Raw genomic sequence first — 19,873 nt, forward strand, 5'->3', positions numbered from 1 at the left:
TGCTTTTATTCTCTGTCCCCAACGCAATAGACGACCAGTTTTGATAGCCTTTAGCCGTACCCTTATCCTACTCCACCTCTGTTCCTCGGGTGATGTAGAGGTTAATCCAGGCCCTGTGTGTCCCCAGGCGCTCTCATTCGTTGACTTCTGTAACCGTAAAAGCCTTGGTTTCATGCATGTTAACATCAGAAGCCTCCTCCTTAAGTTTGTTTTACTCAATGCTTTAGCACACTCCGCCAACCCTGAAGTCCTTACCGTGTCTGAATCCTGACCTAGGAAGGCCACCAAAAATTCTGAGATTTCCATCCCCAACTACAACATTTTCCGTCAAGATAGAACAGCCAAAGGGGAGGAGTTGCAATCTACAATCTGTAATTACTTTGCTACGACAGCTTATTTATTACCTTACCTCCTTATTCCATTTGCACACACTGTATATAGATTTTTCTATTGTGTTATTGACTGTACTTTTGTTAATCCTATGTGTCACTGTGTTGATTTTTGTCGCACTGCTTTGCTTTATCTTGGCCAGGTCGCAGTTGTAAATGAGAACTTGTTCTCAACTGGCCTACCTGGTTAAATAAAGGTGAAATAAATAAAAAAAATATATAAAAACCCACCACTTTCAGGCATGACTGTCCCATGGCCCCCCCTACCAGGGCCCTCTGGTCAAAAGTAGTGCCCTATATAGAGAATAGGGTGCCATTTGGGACGTTGGAAGAACACACCGAAAACAGCTCATAATACATATACAATATCCTGCTTTCCCCTCTAGACAACCTGCATCCATCCATCCATCCTGCTTTCCCCTCTAGACAGCCTTCATCCATCCATCCATCCTGCTTCCCCCTCTAGACAGCCTTCATCCATCCATCCATCCATCCTGCTTCCCCCTCTAGACAGCCTGCATCCATCCATCCATCCTGCTTTCCCCTCTAGACAGCCTTCATCCATCCATCCATCCTGCTTCCCCCTCTAGACAGCCTTCATCCATCCATCCATCCATCCTGCTTCCCCCTCTAGACAGCCTTCATCCATCCATCCATCCTGCTTCCCCCTCTAGACAGCCTTCATCCATCCATCCATCCTGCTTCCCCCTCTAGACAGCCTTCATCCATCCATCCATCCTGCTTCCCCCTCTAGACAGCCTTCATCCATCCATCCATCCTGCTTCCCTCTCTAGACAGCCTTCATCCATCCATCCATCCATCCTGCTTTCCCCTCTAGACAGCCTTCATCCATCCATCCATCCTGCTTCCCCCTCTAGACAGCCTTCATCCATCCATCCATCCTGCTTCCCCCTCTAGACAGCCTTCATCCATCCATCCATCCTGCTTTCCCCTCTAGACAGCCTTCATCCATCCATCCATCCTGCTTTCCCCTCTAGACAGCCTTCATCCATCCATCCATCCTGCTTTCCCCTCTAGACAGCCTTCATCCATCCATCCATCCTGCTTTCCCCTCTAGACAGCCTTCATCCATCCATCCATCCTGCTTCCCCCTCTAGACAGCCTTCATCCATCCATCCATCCTGCTTCCCCCTCTAGACAGCCTTCATCCATCCATCCATCCTGCTTTCCCCTCTAGACAGCCTTCATCCATCCATCCATCCTGCTTCCCCCTCTAGACAGCCTTCATCCATCCATCCATCCTGCTTCCCCCTCTAGACAGCCTTCATCCATCCATCCATCCTGCTTCCCCCTCTAGACAGCCTTCATCCATCCATCCATCCTGCTTTCCCCTCTAGACAGCCTTCATCCATCCATCCATCCTGCTTTCCCCTCTAGACAGCCTGGATCAATCCATCCTGCTTTCCCCTCTAGACAGCCTTCATCCATCAACCCTGCTTTCCCCTCTAGACAGCCTGCATCCATCCATCCATCCATCCTGCTTTCCCCTCTAGACAGCTTTCATCCATCCATCCATCCTGCTTTCCCCTCTAGACAGCATTCATCCATCAATCCATCCTGCTTTCCCCTCTAGACAGCCTTCATCCATCCCTCCATCCTCCCTCCCTCCATCATTCATCCATCCTTCCTCCATCCTCCCTCCATCCCCCTCACTCCCTCCATCCTCTCTCCCTCCATCCCCCTCACTCCCTCCATCCTCCCTCCATCCTCCCTCCGTCCAACCATCCTCCCTCCATCCTCCCTCCATCCCTCCTCCCTCCCTCCATCCTCCATCCATCCTCCCTCCATCCTCCCTCCATCCTCCCTCCATCCTCCCTGCCTCCAACCATCCTCCCTCCCTCCATCCCCCTCACTCCCTCCATCCTCCCTCCATCCTCCCTCCATCCATCCTCCCTCCCTCCATCCCCCTCACTCCCTCCATCCTCCCTCCATCCTCCCTCCCTCCATCCCCCTCACTCCCTCCATCCTCCCTCCATCCTCCCTCCATCCTCCAACCATCCTCCCTCCCTCCATCCCCCTCACTCCCTCCATCCTCCCTCCATCCTCCCTCCATCCTCCCTCCCTCCAACCATCCTCCCTCCCTCCATCCCCCTCACTCCCTCCATCCTCCCTCCATCCTCCCTCCATCCTCCCTCCATCCTCCCTCCATCCATCCTCCCTCCATCCTCCCTCCCTCCAACCATCCTCCCTCCCTCCATCCCCCTCACTCCCTCCATCCTCCCTCCATCCTCCCTCCATCCTCCAACCATCCTCCCTCCCTCCATCCCCCTCACTCCCTCCATCCTCCCTCCATCCTCCCTCCCTCCAACCATCCTCCCTCCCTCCACCCCCCTCACTCCCTCCATCCTCCCTCCATCCTCCCTCCCTCCAACCATCCTCCCTCCATCCTCCCTCCATCCCACCTCCCTCCCTCCATCCTCCATCCCACCTCCCTCCATCCTCTATCCATCCTCCCTCCATCCTCCATCCATCCTCCCTCCATCCTCCATCCATCCTCCCTCCCTCCATCCTCTATCCATCCTCCCTCCCTCCATCCATCCCCCCTCCCTCCCGCCATCCTCCCTCCATCCTCCCTCCATCCATCCATCCATCCCCCCTCCCTCCCGCCATCCTCCCTCCATCCTCCCTCCATCCATCCACCCTCCATCTTTCATTCAGTCTATAGAGTGGCACAGAGGAGTTAAGTCAGCCATTTAGCAGACAAAGAGTCCAATGATCTTATTCAGTATAATAGAGATCTGCTATCTGATATCACCACACAGATATGTGGCTGTGTCTAACAGACAGGCTGGCTTCCTATGACGGGGCAGGAACACACGCACACACGCACACGCACACACACACACACACACACACACACACACACACACACACACACACACACACACACACACACACACACACAAGGGAAATAGTAGCTGCTTTGTCTGTCTGTGGGTGTTATTAGTCATATAGAGAGGGGTGTTCCCCCGGAACACTGGAGTTCACTCATAACCCCCTGATCCCTAACCTCTGCTCTGACTTTCTAGGCATCCCAAATGGCACCCTATTCCCTTTATAGTGTACTACTTTTGACCTGAGCCCATATGTATGTACTATGTAGGGAATAGGAGAAAATAGAGAACTATGTAGGGATTAGGAGCCAATAGAGCACTATGTGGGGAATAGGATCCAATAGAGAACTATGTAGGGAATAGGAGCCAATAGAATACTATGTAGGGAATAGGAGCCAATAGAGAACTATGTAGGGAATAGGAGCCAATAGAATACTATGTAGGGAATAGGATCCAATAGAATACTATGTAGGGAATAGGAGCCAATAGAATACTATGTAGGGAATAGGATCCAATAGAGAACTATGTAGGGAATAGGAGCCAATAGAATACTATGTAGGGAATAGGATCCAATAGAGAACTATGTAGGGAATAGGAGCCAATAGAATACTATGTAGGGAATAGGAGGCAATATAATACTATGTAGGGAATAGGATCCAATAGAGAACTATGTAGGGAATAGGATCCAATAGAATACTATGTAGGGAATAGGAGCCAATAGAATACTATGTAGGGAATAGGAGCCAATAGAGCACTATGTGGGGAATAGGGTCCAATAGAGAACTATGTAGGGAATAGGAGCCAATAGAATACTATGTAGGGAATAGGAGCCAATAGAGAACTATGTAGGGAATAGGAGCCAATAGAATACTATGTAGGGAATAGGATCCAATAGAATACTATGTAGGGAATAGGAGCCAATAGAGAACTATGTAGGGAATAGGATCCAATAGAGAACTATGTAGGGAATAGGATCCAATAGAATACTATGTAGGGAATAGAATCCAATAGAGAACTATGTAGGGAATAGGAGCCAATAGAATACTATGTAGGGAATAGGAGCCAATAGAGAACTAAGTAGGGAATAGGATCCAATAGAATACTATGTGGGGAATAGGAGCCAATAGAATACTATGTAGGGAATAGGAGCCAATAGAGAACTATGTAGGGAATAGGAGCCAATATAATACTATGTAGGGAATAGGATCCAATAGAGAACTATGTAGGGAATAGGATCCAATAGAATACTATGTAGGGAATAGGATCCAATAGAGAACTATGTAGGGAATAGGATCCAATAGAATACTATGTAGGGAATAGGATCCAATAGAGAACTATGTAGGGAATAAGATCCAAAAGAATGCTATGTAGGGAATAGGATCCAATAGAGAACTATGTAGGGAATAAGAGCCAATAGAATTATATGTAGGGAGTAGGATCCAATAGAGAACTATGTAGGGAATAGGAGCCAATAGAGAACTATGTAGGGAATAGGATCCAATAGAGAACTATGTAGGGAATAGGATCCAATAGAATACTATGTAGGGAATAGGATCCAATAGAGAACTATGTAGGGAATAGGAGCCAATAGAGAACTATGTAGGGAATAGGATCCAATAGAATACTATGTAGGGAATAGGATCCAATAGAATACTATATAGGGAATAGGATCCAATAGAGAACTATGTAGGGAATAGGAGCCAATAGAGAACTATGTAGGGAATAGGATCCAATAGAATACTATGTAGGGAATAGGATCCAATAGAATACTATGTAGGGAATAGGATCCAATAGAATACTATGTAGGGAATAGGATCCAATAGAGAACTATGTAGGGAATAGGATCCAATAGAGAACTATGTAGGGAATAGGAGCCAATAGAGAACTATGTAGGGAATAGGATCCAATAGAATACTATGTAGGGAATATGATCCAATAGAGAACTATGTAGGGAATAGGATCCAATAGAATACTATGTAGGGAATAGGATCCAATAGAGAACTATTTAGGGAATAGGAGCCAATAGAGCACTATGTGGGGAATAGGATCCAATAGACTACTATGTAGGGAATAGGAGCCAATAGAGAACTAAGTAGGGAATAGGATCCAATAGAATACTATGTGGGGAATAGTAGCCAATAGAATACTATGTAGGGAATAGGAGCCAATAGAGAACTATGTAGGGAATAGGATCCAATAGAATACTATGTGGGGAATAGGAGCCAATAGAATACTATGTAGGGAATAGGAGCCAATAGATAACTATGTAGGGAATAGGAGCAAATAGAATACTATGTAGGGAATAGGATCCAATAGAGAACTATGTAGGGAATAGGATCCAATAGAATACTATGTGGGGAATAGGAGCCAATAGAATACTATGTAGGGAATAGGATCCAATAGAATACTATGTAGGGAATAGGATCCAATAGAGAACTATGTAGGGAATAGGATCCAATAGAATACTATGTAGGGAATAGGATCCAATAGAGAACTATGTAGGGAATAGGATCCAATAGAATACTATGTAGGGAATAGGATCCAATAGAATACTTTGTAGGGAATAGGATCCAATAGAGAACTATGTAGGGAATAGGAGCCAATAGAGAACTATGTAGGGAATAGGATCCAATAGAATACTATGTAGGGAATAGGATCCAATAGAATACTATGTAGGGAATAGGATCCAATAGATTACTATGTAGGGAATAGGATCCAATAGAATACTATGTAGGGAATAGGATCCAATAGAGAACTATGTAGGGAATAGGAGCCAATAGAGAACTATGTAGGGAATAGGATCCAATAGAATACTATGTAGGGAATAGGATCCAATAGAGAACTATGTAGGGAATAGGATCCAATAGAATACTATGTAGGGAATAGGATCCAATAGAGAACTATGTAGGGAATAGGAGCCAATAGAGAACTATGTAGGGAATAGGAGCCAATAGAGAACTATGTAATAAATAGGGTGAACTTGGGACGCAACCCTTCTCTCAGTCTGTCAGGAAGCAGGAACACATAGACAAACTGATCAAAGGTCAGTTTCATTTTCCCACTCTGATGGTTAAGGATAGTATTTAGAGGGGTATGCTGGTACTAGATCTGTGCCTAACAGGTTCAAGGCTACTCACTAGTCTAGGACTTGAGTTCTGATACAGCTCAGACACTGTGAAGGTACCAAGAGAGAGCTGAGTTGACAACTAACAGCCTGTAACTGGCAGGTCCAAAAACCATGCAAATCATATCACAATGAGCATAATGCTGAGAATATGAATGTCTGCATCAGGTTTGATGACAGCAGTGACATTTCACACAACAAGTTGTTGATGCAGATTAGTCATGAGAAGTAAACTTCTGAACCCTCTCTCTCTCCCCACTCTCTCCCTCTCCCTCCCTCCATCCCTCCCTACTTCTCTGTAATCCTCTCTTTCTTCTCCTCCCCCTCCCTCCCTCCCTCCCTCCCTCCCTCCCTCCCTCTGCTTCTCTCAATTCAATTCAATTCAAGGGGCTTTATTGGCATGGGAAACATGTGTTAACATTGCCAAAGCAAGTGAGGTAGATAATATACAAAAGTCAAATAAACAATAAAAATGAACAGTAAACATTACACATACAGAAGTTTCAAAACAATAAAGACATTACAAATGTCATATTATATATATGCAGTGTTGTAACAATGTACAAATGGTTAAAGCACACAAGTTAAAATAAATAAACATAAATATGGGTTGTATTTACAATGGTGTTTGTTCTTCACTGGTTGCCCTTTTCTTGTGGCAACAGGTCACAAATCTTGCTGCTGTGATGGCACACTGTGGAATTTCTCCCAGTAGATCTGGGAGTTTATCAAAATTGGATTTGTTTTCAAATTCTTTGTGGATCTGTGTAATCTGAGGGAAATATGTCTCTCTAATATGGTCATACATTGGGCAGGAGGTTAGGAAGTGCAGCTCAGTTTCCACCTCATTTTGTGGGCAGTGTGCACATAGCCTGTCTTCTCTTGAGAGCCATGTCTGCCTACGGCGGCCTTTCTCTATAGCAAGGCTATGCTCACTGAGTCTGTACATAGTCAAAGCTTTCCTTAAGTTTGGGTCAGTCACAGTGGTCAGGTATTCTGCCACTGTGTACTCTCTGTTTAGGGCCAAATAGCATTCTAGTTTGCTCTGTTTTTTTGTTAATTCTTTCCAATGTGTCAAGTAATTATCTTTTTGTTTTCTCATGATTTGGTTGGGTCTAATTGTGCTGTTGTCCTGGGGCTCTGTGGGGTGTGTTTGTGTTTGTGAACAGAGCCCTAGGACCAGCTTGCTTAGGGGACTCTTCTCCAGGTTCATCTCTCTGTAGGTGATGGCTTTGTTATGGAAGGTTTGGGAATTGCTTCCTTTTAGGTGGTTGTAGAATTTAACGGCTCTTTTCTGGATTTTGATAATTAGTGGGTATCGGCCTAATTCTGCTCTGCATGCATTATTTGGTGTTCTACGTTGTACACGGAGGATATTTTTGCAGAATTCTGCATGCAGAGTCTCAATTTGGTGTTTGTCCCATTTTGTGAAATCTTGGTTGGTGAGCGGACCCCAGACCTCACAACCATAAAGGGCAATGGGCTCTATGACTGATTCAAGTATTTTTAGCCAGATCCTAATTGGTATGTTGAATTTTATGTTCCTTTTGATGGCATAGAATGCCCTTCTTGCCTTGTCTCTCAGATCGTTCACAGCTCTGTGGAAGCTACCTGTGGTGCTGATGTTTAGGCCGAGGTATGTATAGTTTTTTGTGTGCTCTAGGGCAACGGTGTCTAGATGGAATTTGTGGTCCTGGCGACTGGACCTTTTTTGGAACACCATTATTTTGGTCTTACTGAGATTTACTGTCAGGGCCCAGGTCTGACAGAATCTGTGCAGAAGATCTAGGTGCTGCTGTAGGCCCTCCTTGGTTGGTGACAGAAGCACCAGATCATCAGCAAACAGTAGACATTTGACTTCGGATTCTAGTAGGGTGAGACCGGGTGCTGCAGACTGTTCTAGTGCCCGCGCCAATTCGTTGATATATATGTTGAAGAGGGTGGGGCTTAAGCTGCATCCCTGTCTCACCCCACGACCCTGTGTGAAGAAATGTGTGTGTTTTTTGCCAATTTTAACCGCACACTTGTTGTTTGTGTACATGGATTTTATGATGTCGTATGTTTTACCCCCAACACCACTTTCCATCAATTTGTATAGCAGACCCTCATGCCAAATTGAGTCGAAGGCTTTTTTGAAATCAACAAAGCATGAGAAGACTTTGCCTTTGTTTTGGTTTGTTTGGTTGTCAATTAGGGTGTGTAGGGTGAATACATGGTCTGTTGTACGGTAATTTGGTAAAAAGCCAATTTGACATTTGCTCAGTACATTGTTTTCATTGAGGAAATGTACGAGTCTGCTGTTAATGATAATGCAGAGTATTTTCCCAAGGTTACTGTTGACGCATATTCCACGGTAGTTATTGGGGTCAAATTTGTCTCCACTTTTGTGGATTGGGGTGATCAGTCCTTGGTTCCAAATATTGGGGAAGATGCCAGAGCTCTCTCTCCCTCCCTCCCCTCTGCTTCTCTCTCTCTCCCTCCCTCACTCCCTCTGCTTCTCTCTCTCCCTCCCTCCCTCTCTCCCTACTTCTCTGTAATCCTCTCTTTCTTCCTCTGCTTCCCTCCCTCCCTCCCTCCCTCTCTCCCTCTCTCCCTCCCTCCCTCTCTCCCTACTTCTCTGTAATCCTCTCTTTCTTCCCTCTGCCCCCCCCTCTCCCCCCTCCCTCCCTCCCTACTCTGTAATCCTCTCTTTCTTCCTCTGCTTCCTTGCCTCCCTCCCTCCCTCCCTCCCTCTCTCTCTCTCTCTCTCTCTCTCTCTCTCTCTCTCTCTCTCTCTCTCTCTCTCTCTCTCTCTCTCTCTCTCTCTCTCTCTCTCTCTCTCTCTCTCTCTCTCCCTCCCTCCCTCCCTCCTTCTCTCCCTCCCTCCCTCCCTCCCTCCCTCCCTCCCTCCCTCCCTCCCTCCCTCCCTCCCTACTTCTCTGTAATCCTCTCTTTCTTCCCTCTGCTCCCCCCTCCCCCCCTCCCTCCCTCCCTACTCTGTAATCCTCTCTTTCTTCCTCTGCTTCCCTCCCTCCCTCCCTCCCTCCCTCCCTACTTCTCTGTAATCCTCTCTCTCTCCCCCCTCTTTCTCTCTATATCTCTCGACTCCCAATCCAAATTAAATTCAAACCTACTAACTTAAATTCATATTTCAATTAAACCCTGCTAATTTAAAATCATTTTTAAATTCAACGCTGCTTACCCAAATCCATGTATAAATTCAAACATTACATTACTCAAAAGCCTGAGGGAGTATGTATTTGTGTCAACTTGCAACTATCTTTGGAATGTGTGGAATTCCAACCTGTGACACAGAGAGGTCAAGGTATGAATACAGAGATCAGATCTATTATGTAGACCAGAGAGGTCAAGGTATGAATACAGAGATCAGATCTATTATGTAGACCAGAGAGGTCAAGGTATGAATACAGAGATCAGATCTATTATGTAGACCAGAGAGGTCAAGGTATGAATACAGAGATCAGATCTATTATGTAGACCAGAGAGGTCAAGGTATGAATACAGAGATCAGATCTATTATGTAGACCAGAGAGGTCAAGGAATGAATACAGAGATCAGATCTATTATGTAGACCAGAGAGGTCAAGGTATGAATACAGAGATCAGATCTATTATGTAGACCAGAGAGGTCAAGGTATGAATACAGAGATCAGATCTATTATGTAGACCAGCGTGTTTTATGTCATTCTGTATCATTCTGGTCTTTATAACGATATACTGTATGTTCTGTTTCTGCTAAACCTTTCCATATGCTCCCAGACACAATGAAGAGACAGTAACCATGATTCAACCCAGACACAGCCTGGGATGATGAGGGGATGATGAGGGGATGATGAGAGGATGATGAGAGGATGATGAGAGGATGATGAGGGGATGATGAGAGGATGATGAGGGGATGATGAGGGGATGATGAGGGGATGATGAGATGATGATGAGGGGATGTGCCCCAAATGCCATTTTGTTCCTTTAATAGTGCACTACTTTTGATCAGAGATCTATGGGTTCTGGTCAAAAGTAGTGCACTAAATAGGGCATAGGGTGTCATTTGGGATGGTACAATCCAACTAATGCTATGTGCCTCTGAGGAGTCAACCTCAACCTCTCCCCTCCCCTCTCACACACCCACCTGATGCTCCTTGAACTCAGAACACACACACACACACACACACACACACACACACACACACACACACACACACACACACACACACACACACACACACACACACACACACACACACACACACACACATATACTGGGCACTAGCCCATTCCACTATTTCTCCAGTCAGTTGGCTAGGCTTTCTGCTGTGTTTGCTTTGTGAACGCTCCACTTTACAAACTGACGATTTGTTGGCTTGGCTGAGGAGAGAAGAAAAAGAGAGAGGAAGAGGAGGAGGGAGGAGAGAAGAGTTAGAAAAGAGGAAGGGAGAGGTAACCAAGAGAGGAGAAGAAGAGAGGAAAAGGAGAAAGATGAGGACAGAGAAGAGAGGAGAAGGGAGGAAAAGGAGAAAGATGAGGACAGAGAAGAGAGGAGAAGAAGGGAGGAAAAAGAGGAAGATGAGGACAGAGAAGAGAGGAGAAGAAGGGAGGAAAATTAGGAAGATGAGGACAGAGAGGAGAGGAGAAGAAGGGAAGAAAATGAGGAAGATGAGGACAGAGAAGAGAGGAAGAGGAGAAGAAGGGAGGAAAATTAGGAAGATGAGGACAGAGAAGAGAGGAAGAGGAGAAGAAGGCAGGAAGAAATGTTAATAAAATAATTGCCTTAATAACATTCCTATGGTCGAAACATGGTAAGACGGGCTCCTGAGTGGCGCAGCAGTCTAAGACACTGCATCTCAGTGCTAGAGGCGTCACTATAGACACTCTGGATAGAATCCAGGCTGTATCACAACCGGCTGTGATTGGGAGTCCCATAGGGCGACGCACACTTGGCCCAGTGTCGTCTGGGTTTGGCCGGTGTAGGCTATCATTGTAAATAAGAATTTGTTCTTAACTGACTTGCCAAGTTAAATCAAGGTTAAATAAAAGAAGAAAAAACCTGCCTCATAAAATAAAATTAAAAGGTTTTAAGTAATTATGGTTAAATAGTTTCAAAATGTTGACTGCCAAAAAAATTGGCACTGACCTTTCTGTCCTATCAGAACGAACAGGCACTGGCCTTACTGTCCTATCAGAACAAACCTTAATGTCCTATCAGAACGAACAGGCACTAACCATTCCGTCCTATCAGAAATAACAGGCACTGACCTTTCTGTCCTATCAGAATGAACAGACACTGACCCTTTCTGTCCTATCAGAACGAACGGGCACTGACCTTTCTGTCCTATCAGAACGAACAGGCACTGGCCTTTCTGTCCTATCAGGATGAACAGGCACTGACCCTTTCTGTCCTATCAGAACGAACAGGCACTGGCCTTTCTGTCCTATCAGGATGAACAGGCACTGACCCTTTCTGTCCTATCAGAACGAACAGGCACTGACCTTTCTGTCCTATCAGGATGAACAGGCACTGACCCTTTCTGTCCTATCAGAACGAACAGGCACTGGCCTTTCTGTCCTATCAGGATGAACAGGCACTGACCCTTTCTGTCCTATCAGAACGAACAGGCACGGACCTTTCTGTCCTGTTGGAATGAACAGTTCCTCAAGTATGTCACAGAATCCAGCCTTTAGATAGTAATAATTATCCTATATTATATCTGTAAAACATCACTGGTGTTTAGCTTATTTATATATACTGTATATATATACAGTACCAGTCAAAAGTTCAGACACACCTACTCATTCAAGGGTTTTTCTTTATATTACTATTTTCTACATTGTAGAATAATAGTGAAGACATCAAAACCATGAAATAACACATATGGAATCAAGTAGTAACCAAAAAAGTGTTAAACAAATCAAAATATATTTATATTTCAGATAGCTTCAAATAGCCACTCTTTGCCTTGATGACAGCTTTGCACACTCTTGGCATTCTCTCAACCAGCTTCACCTGGAATGCTTTTCCAACAGTCTTGAAGGAGTTCCAGCATGTGATGAGCACTTGTTGGCTGCTTTTCCTTCACTCTCCGCCCGGTCCAAATCATCCCGAACCATCTCAATTGGGATGAGGTTGGGTGATTGTGGAGGCCAGGTCATCTGATGCAACACTCCATCACTCTCCTTCTTGGTCAAATAGCCCTTACACAGCCTGGAGGTGTGTTGAGTCATTGTCCTGATGAAAAACATATGATAGTCCCACTAAGCGCAAACCAAATGAGATGGTGCATTGCTGCAGAATGCTGTGGTAGCCATGCTGGTTAAGTGTGCCTTGAATTCTAAATAAATCACTGGCAGTGTCACCAGCAAAGTACCCCCACACCATCACACCTCCTCCTCCATGCTTCACGGTGGGAACAACACATGCGGAGATCATCCGTTCGCCTACTCTGCGTCTCACAAAGACACGGCGGTTGGAACCAAACATTTGTAATTTGGACTCATCAGACCAAAGGACAGATTTCCACCAGTCTAATGTCCATTGGTCGTGTTTCTTGACCCAAACAAGTCTCTTATTCTTATTGGTGTCCTTTAGTAGTGGTTTCTTTGCAGAAATTTGACCCTGAAAGTCTGATTCAAGCAGTCTCCTCTGAACAGTTGATGTTGAGATGTGTCTGTTACTTGAACTCTGTGAAGCATTTTTTTGGGGCAGCAATTTCTGAGGTGCAGTTAACTCCAATGGACTTATTCTCTGCAGCAGAGGTAACTCTGGGTCTTCCTTCCTGTGGCGGTCCTCATGAGAACCAGTTTCATCATAGCGCTTGATGGTTTTTCCGACTGCACTTGAAGAAACTTTAAAAGTTCTTGACATTTTCCGGATTGACTGACCTTCATGTCTTAAAGTAATGATGGACTGTCGTTTCTCTTTGCTTATTTGAGCTGTTCTTGCCATAATATGGACTTATATATGGACTTGGTCCAGCCGACCCAGTGGTCAGCTGGACCAAGGGGCTGGTTTCTCTGACTAATGAGGAGTCCGACCCAGTGGTCGGCTGGACTGAGGGGCTGGTTTCTCTGACTAATGAGGAGTCCGACCCAGTGGTCAGCTGGACCAAGGGGCTGGTTTCTCTGACTAATGAGGAGTCCGACCCAGTGGTCAGCTGGACCAAGGGGATGGTTTCTCTGACTAATGAGGAGTCCGACCCAGTGGTCAGCTGGACCGAGGGGCTGGTTTCTCTGACTAATGAGGAGTCTGACCCAGTGGTCAGCTGGACCAAGGGGCTGGTTTCTCTGACTAATGAGGAGTCCGACCCAGTGGTCAGCTGGACCAAGGGGCTGGTTTCTCTGACTAATGAGGAGTCCGACCCAGTGGTCGGCTGGACCAAGGGGCTGGTTTCTCTGACTAATGAGGAGTCCGACCCAGTGGTCAGCTGGACCAAGGGGCTGGTTTCTCTGACTAATGAGGAGTCCGACCCAGTGGTCAGCTGGACCAAGGGGCTGGTTTCTCTGACTAATGAGGAGTCCGACCCAGTGGTCAGCTGGACCAAGGGGATGGTTTCTCTGACTAATGAGGAGTCCGACCCAGTGGTCAGCTGGACCGAGGGGCTGGTTTCTCTGACTAATGAGGAGTCCGACCCAGTGGTCAGCTGGACCGAAGGGCTGGTTTCTCTGACTAATGAGGAGTCCGACCCAGTGGTCAGCTGGACCGAGGGGCTGGTTTCTCTGACTAATGAGGAGTCCGACCCAGTGGTCAGCTGGACCAAGGGGCTGGTTTCTCTGACTAATGAGGAGTCCGACCCAGTGGTCAGCTGGACCAAGGGGCTGGTTTCTCTGACTAATGAGGAGTCCGACCCAGTGGTCAGCTGGACTGAGGGGCTGGTTTCTCTGACTAATGAGGAGTCCGACCCAGTGGTCAGCTGGACTGAGGGGCTGGTTTCTCTGACTAATGAGGAGTCCGACCCAGTGGTCAGCTGGACCAAGGGGCTGGTTTCTCTGACCCAGTTCTAAAGCACAGACAGACAGTAGACACCACACTGGCACCGGCACCAAATGGCACCCCATTCCCTATATATCGCACTTTGGGGATTCACACCAAATGTTTATCAAGAATTGCCTGCATTTCTTAATGTCCATCTCAAGGCAATATGGCCTTGGATTAGAGGATCAGGGAGATAGAATTTCAGGAATAACAAGTTACCTATTTTGTGTTTGTTTGGTGAAAGCTCATGATCATAGTCTGAGAACACGGTAAGGGGAAGAATAAAACTAACAGAGCACTGTGGGTGATCTAGAGCTGTCCTACTACACACACATACACACACGCACGCACGCACACACACACACACACGGCCAAGCCAAGCTAGCAACTACCCAAACAGTGTGACATCCAGGACGTCTTAAAAATACAAACGCTCCGCTGTGGGAGACCTGACAGAGCTTATCTCCTTATAAAGTCAACCTTTACATGTTATAAACAGACAGAGAGAGAGGGAGAGAGAGAGGGAGAGAGAGAGAGAGAGAGAGAGAGAGGGAGAGAGAGGGGGAGAGAGAGAGAGAGAGAGAGAGAGAGGGAGAGAGAGAGAGAGAGAGAGAGAGAGAGAGAGAGAGAGAGAGAGAGAGAGAGAGAGAGAGAGAGAGAGAGAGAGAGAGAGAGAGAGAGAGAGAGAGAGAGAGAGAGAGAGAGAGAGAGAGAGAGAGAGAGAGAGAGAGAGAGAGAGAGAGAGAGAGAGAGAGAGAGAGAGAGAGAGAGAGAGAGAGAGAGAGAGATGGGGTGCAACACCAAGCCCAGACTGTCAAGAAAGACCAGTCCAAGAGAAATGGAAAACCAACCCTTGTGTCTGTAAAACCCCTATCCCACACAGACTGTCTCAACAGGCTTATTATCACACACAGACTGTCTCAACAGGCTTATTATCACACACAGACTGTCTCAACAGGCTTCCTTTCAAAGCGTCATGACAACGTATTGTAGTTGAGAGTGAGGTATCAACATCAAAATGAATATCTTTCTCTCAATGGGAACTGGAAGCTGTAGTTGGAGAGAGAAAGCATGGTCCTGTCACAGTAAAACAGCTTGAGAAATGGTGCTATGGCTGCGACCAATTCCAGAGGTGTTGCTCCCTTCCCGTAATGGCCTTATCCACTACCCTTCACAGATTTAGCTGTAAATGCCAGGATACACAGTTGAAGTCAGAAGTTTACATACAATTAGGTTGGAGTCATTAAAACTTGTTTGTCATCCACTCCACAAACTTCTTAATAACAAACTATAGTTTTGGCAAGTCGTTTAGGACATCTACTTTGTGCAAGACAAAAGTAATTTTTCCATAAATTGTTTACAGACAGATTATTTAACTTATAATTCAATGTATCACAATTCCAGTGGGTAAGAAGTTTACATACACTAAGTTGACTGTGCCTTTAAACAGCTTGGAAAATTCCAGAAAATTATGCCATGGCTTTAGAAGCTTCTATTAGGCTAATTGACATAATTTGAGTCAATTGCAGGTGTACCTGTGGATGTATTTCAAGGCCTACCTTCAAACTCAGTGCCTCTTTGCTTGACTTCATGGGAAAATCAAAAGAAATCAGCCAAGACGTCAGAAAAGAAATTGTAGACCTCCACAAGTCTGGTTCATCCTTGGGAGCAATTTTCAAACACCTGAAGGTACCACGTTCGTCTGTACAAACAATAGTATGCAGGTATAAACACCATGGGACCACGCAGCTGTCATACCGCTCAGGAAGGAGACGCGTTCTGTCTCCTAGAGATGAACGTACTTTGGTGCGAAAAGTGCAAATCAATCCCAGAACAACAGCAAAGGACCTTGTGAAGATGCTGGAGGAAACAGGTACAAAGTATCTATATCCACAGTAAAACGAGTCCTATATCGACATAACCTGAAAGGCCGTTCAGCAAGGAAGAAACCACTGCTCCAAAACCGCCATAAAAAAGCCAGACTACGGTTTGCAACTGCACATGGGGACAAAGATCGTACTTTTTGGAGAAATGTCCTCTGGTCTGATGAAACAAAAATAGAATTGTTTGGCCATAATGATCATCGTTATGTTTGGAGGAAAAAGGTGGACTCTTGCAAGCTGAAGAACACCATCCCAACCGCAAAGCACGGGGGTGGCAGCGTCATGTTGTGGGGGTGCTTTGCTCCAGGAGGGACTGGTGCACTTCACAAAATAGATGGCATCACGAGGGAGGAAAATTATGTGGATATATTGAAGCAAAATCTCAAGACTTCAGTCAGGAAGATAAAGCTTGGTCGCAAATGGGTCTTCCAAATGGACAATGACCCCAAGCATACTTCCCAAAGTTGTGGCAAAATGGCTTAAGGACAACAAAGTCAAGATATTGGAGTGGCCATCACAAAGCCCTGACCTCAAACCTATAGAAAATCTGTGGGCAGAACTGAAAAAGCGTGTGCGAGCAAGGAGGCCTACAAACCTGACTCAGTTGCACCAGCTCTGTCAGGAGGAATGGGCTAAAATTCACCCAACTTATTGTGGGAAGCTTGTGGAAGGCTACCTGAAACTTTTGACCCAAGGTAAACAATTTAAAGGCAATGCTACCAAATACTAATTGAGTGTATGTAAACTTCTGACCCACTGGGAATGTGATGAAAGAAATAAAAGCTGGAATAAATCATTCTCTCTACTATTATTCGGACATTTCACATTCTTAAAATAAAGTGGTGGTCTTAACTGACCTAAAACATGGAATTTTTACTCGGATTAAATGTCAGGAATTGTGAAAAACTGAGTTTAAATGTATTTGGCTAATGTGTATGTAAACTGTAGGTGTGGGCCTAACTAAGAAAGTGATACATATATAACTAACTTCTGCTAAATTACTATCACTTATCCAGTTCTATCAGATCCACGGAGAAGAGTAAACGAAGGTAGAGAGAAGGATAGGATTACTGAATGGAGCGCAGCCTTGGTGCAGGAAGGCTAGGGGAAAACGCTCTGCCTGCAGCATGGGGAGACGATTTGCACCGATTTGCACCGCCACAGTAAAGTGGTAAACCAACAGTCATTCCAACTATTCTGGACGTGGACACTTTTCTATAGCCTATCACTAGGCAACGGCCACTGGACAGCGCAACTAGACTATAGTCATAAATAATAATAATTCCAACAATACCATTTCTCTGCTCCATTCTCGGTAAAATGTTGTTCTGACGTTTAATAAGTTGTCAACAAAATTATGAGAATCTTAAACAGGCAATTAGACTACAATTAGCTTTCATTACGCATGAAATAAAACACTGGCTTATGCAGCAGTATGGTGCAATTAATACAAGTGCAATTTATGCGCAAATCGCTATTGTTTGATTTATAAAATCCAGTTGCACATTTTAAGTTGCATAATAGCTTACTTTGTTTCAGTTAACATTTTGGATTAACTTAAATGAAAAGCGGATTAAGACTGACACTCACATCTGTTGTTGGTGTCCATCCCGGTGGAAGTATCGGATGAGAGAGAGGTGGTTTCCCGGGCTCACCCGGAGAGTGTGACGGAGAACAGCCCCATGTGAGACCGCGCGGACAGCTACACTTGATACATAGCAGACTCTCTCTATCTCTCTCAATGAAGTTACTGAGAAAAGAACAGCGCGCTCTTTGCTGGGTCCTAAAGCTATAATGTCAAAAGTACAGTATGGCAATAGCTCTAACTACCTATATCCAGTGGCGGCCATCATTCAGGTTAGGTGGGGCTCATCCACACTTTTTGCAAACATGCATATTTTGAATTAATACGTGTCACACATCAGTTTGTAAACAATGTAAAAACATATACATATATATAATTGAGTTAATAAAGCTTCATACAGACATGGTCTATTTTTTGTATTCTTCAGTAAGGCAGCTCCAAAATGCAGGTGTTTCAGCCTAGCTCAGTGGTTTCTGTGGTGGTGGCGCAAGCAAGCAGAAAATATGGAGCGCTACGCCGTGATTGGCTCAGTTCTCTGTCACTCATGGGGACACCACGTCGCCGCCAAGTTTAAGGGTAGAGCTCAAAAATTCTAGCCCCTTGGGTGGTGCCATAGAGTTATATATGAAGTGCCCATCCAAGAAGGCTCAAGGTCATGATGTCAAATCACGTCATATCTACAGTAGCTTTGATTGGACTGATCATATCAACATCATACTTTCAAAACCTTAGCTAGCAGTCATCATCATGAATCAAGTCGACAATCTACTGGCAAATCCTATTTAATCCTTGACATATGAGGATAAATAATGAAGAGAAATTATTGATAAAACGTATCGGTGCTCATTGACCATTGGACATTACATAATAAGTTGGAAATCACAAATTCAACAATGAGTGGTTTGGAAGGAATCAGTTCCTAACTGCAAGCATTGCAAATCAATCATTAGCCTGCTATTTAGTGGAGTGGCTGTGTGGTCCCAAGTCTAAGATTAAGGGTCTCTTTTCCTAGTTTAAAATGATAAACATTCAACATTGGCCATGCTGTCAATGAAGCATGATTTGTGCCGCACAAAAACAACTGTTAACTTGGAACTGGGAAATCTGACTTTTGTGAGTTCAAGACAACTGAGAACTCGGGAAAAATGAGCTACGACTGGGAAAATACGTTTTGAACTTTCATCCAACTCAGAAATGTAAATCGGGAACTCGGGCCTCTTTATAGAGCTACGACCTGAAGATCACTGACGTCATCATGATTCAAACCTTTTTTCCGAGTTCCCAGTTGTATTGAAAGCACCATAAGTTCAGAGAATGCCAGACTTTGATGACAAATTTGCCCATGAAGGACCGCCGCACCACATTCCTATTCAAGTGAGCACAGCACAACAAGGTGAGTCCAAACATGTATTGTCTGCTGCTGCATAAATGATGTAATATGCCAGGGAGATATGTACACTGTAGCTAAGAAAGTAATACTAAGTGTATGTTGTGTAGTGAGCTGTTAGTAGCCCATGTGCCTTACCCTAATAATTTGGTCAATTTTCACCTCTTAATTTCGACTTGGTGGTGCACATGTAGCCTATAACCTGTTTTTGAGAAATATAATCATTGAATATTGTAAGAGCTTTCATTGTCTGCTTATATGCCCACTTTATTTATCCTACGGTTCTGAATTGGTGTACAAGGAGAACACTGTAAGAACGACCCATGTTCTGAATTCTGTTGCTGTACATTTCAAAAGTGCTGAACATATAGTTGTATTGACTACGTCTGTCCTAGCTCGCTCATTAATGTCTTCATCGAAATTACAGATTGCCTCTAATCCACTTGTCGTCCCCTTATGCTATAGTTTGTATATCTCAATTGTCAGCAGAAACCGCATTTGTTTAAGCAAGTCAGCCATATCAGATATGTTGTTTAAAAGGCAGTAAATGAGGCTGAATGAACTGTTTCACTGCCAGACAAGGCTCCGCTGATAGCCAGGTGTAGCAGTGGTATAGTGAAATTAATGTATTGTTTAGTGTTGTGTTGTGACTTTGCTGGCATTCATCCTACATGTTTAATTTTTTGCC

At 44.9% G+C, this 19,873-nt stretch overlaps 1 protein-coding gene across 1 annotated transcript in view; it reads right to left on the reverse strand.

The window, feature by feature from the left end:
- Positions 1–17,923, reverse strand: part of LOC139581650 (actin filament-associated protein 1-like 1) — a 72,284-nt gene extending 54,361 nt beyond the window's left edge. Inside the window, exon 1 of the mRNA XM_071411633.1 lies at positions 17,804–17,923. Within this exon, the coding sequence (XP_071267734.1) occupies positions 17,804–17,822 (19 nt within the window). The 5' untranslated portion in view covers positions 17,823–17,923. The remainder of the gene's footprint in view (positions 1–17,803) is intronic.
- Between the last annotated feature and the right edge of the window lie 1,950 nt (positions 17,924–19,873).

Source organism: Salvelinus alpinus, chromosome 7 (assembly GCF_045679555.1).
Source record: "Salvelinus alpinus chromosome 7, SLU_Salpinus.1, whole genome shotgun sequence".
NCBI lineage: Eukaryota > Metazoa > Chordata > Actinopteri > Salmoniformes > Salmonidae > Salvelinus > Salvelinus alpinus.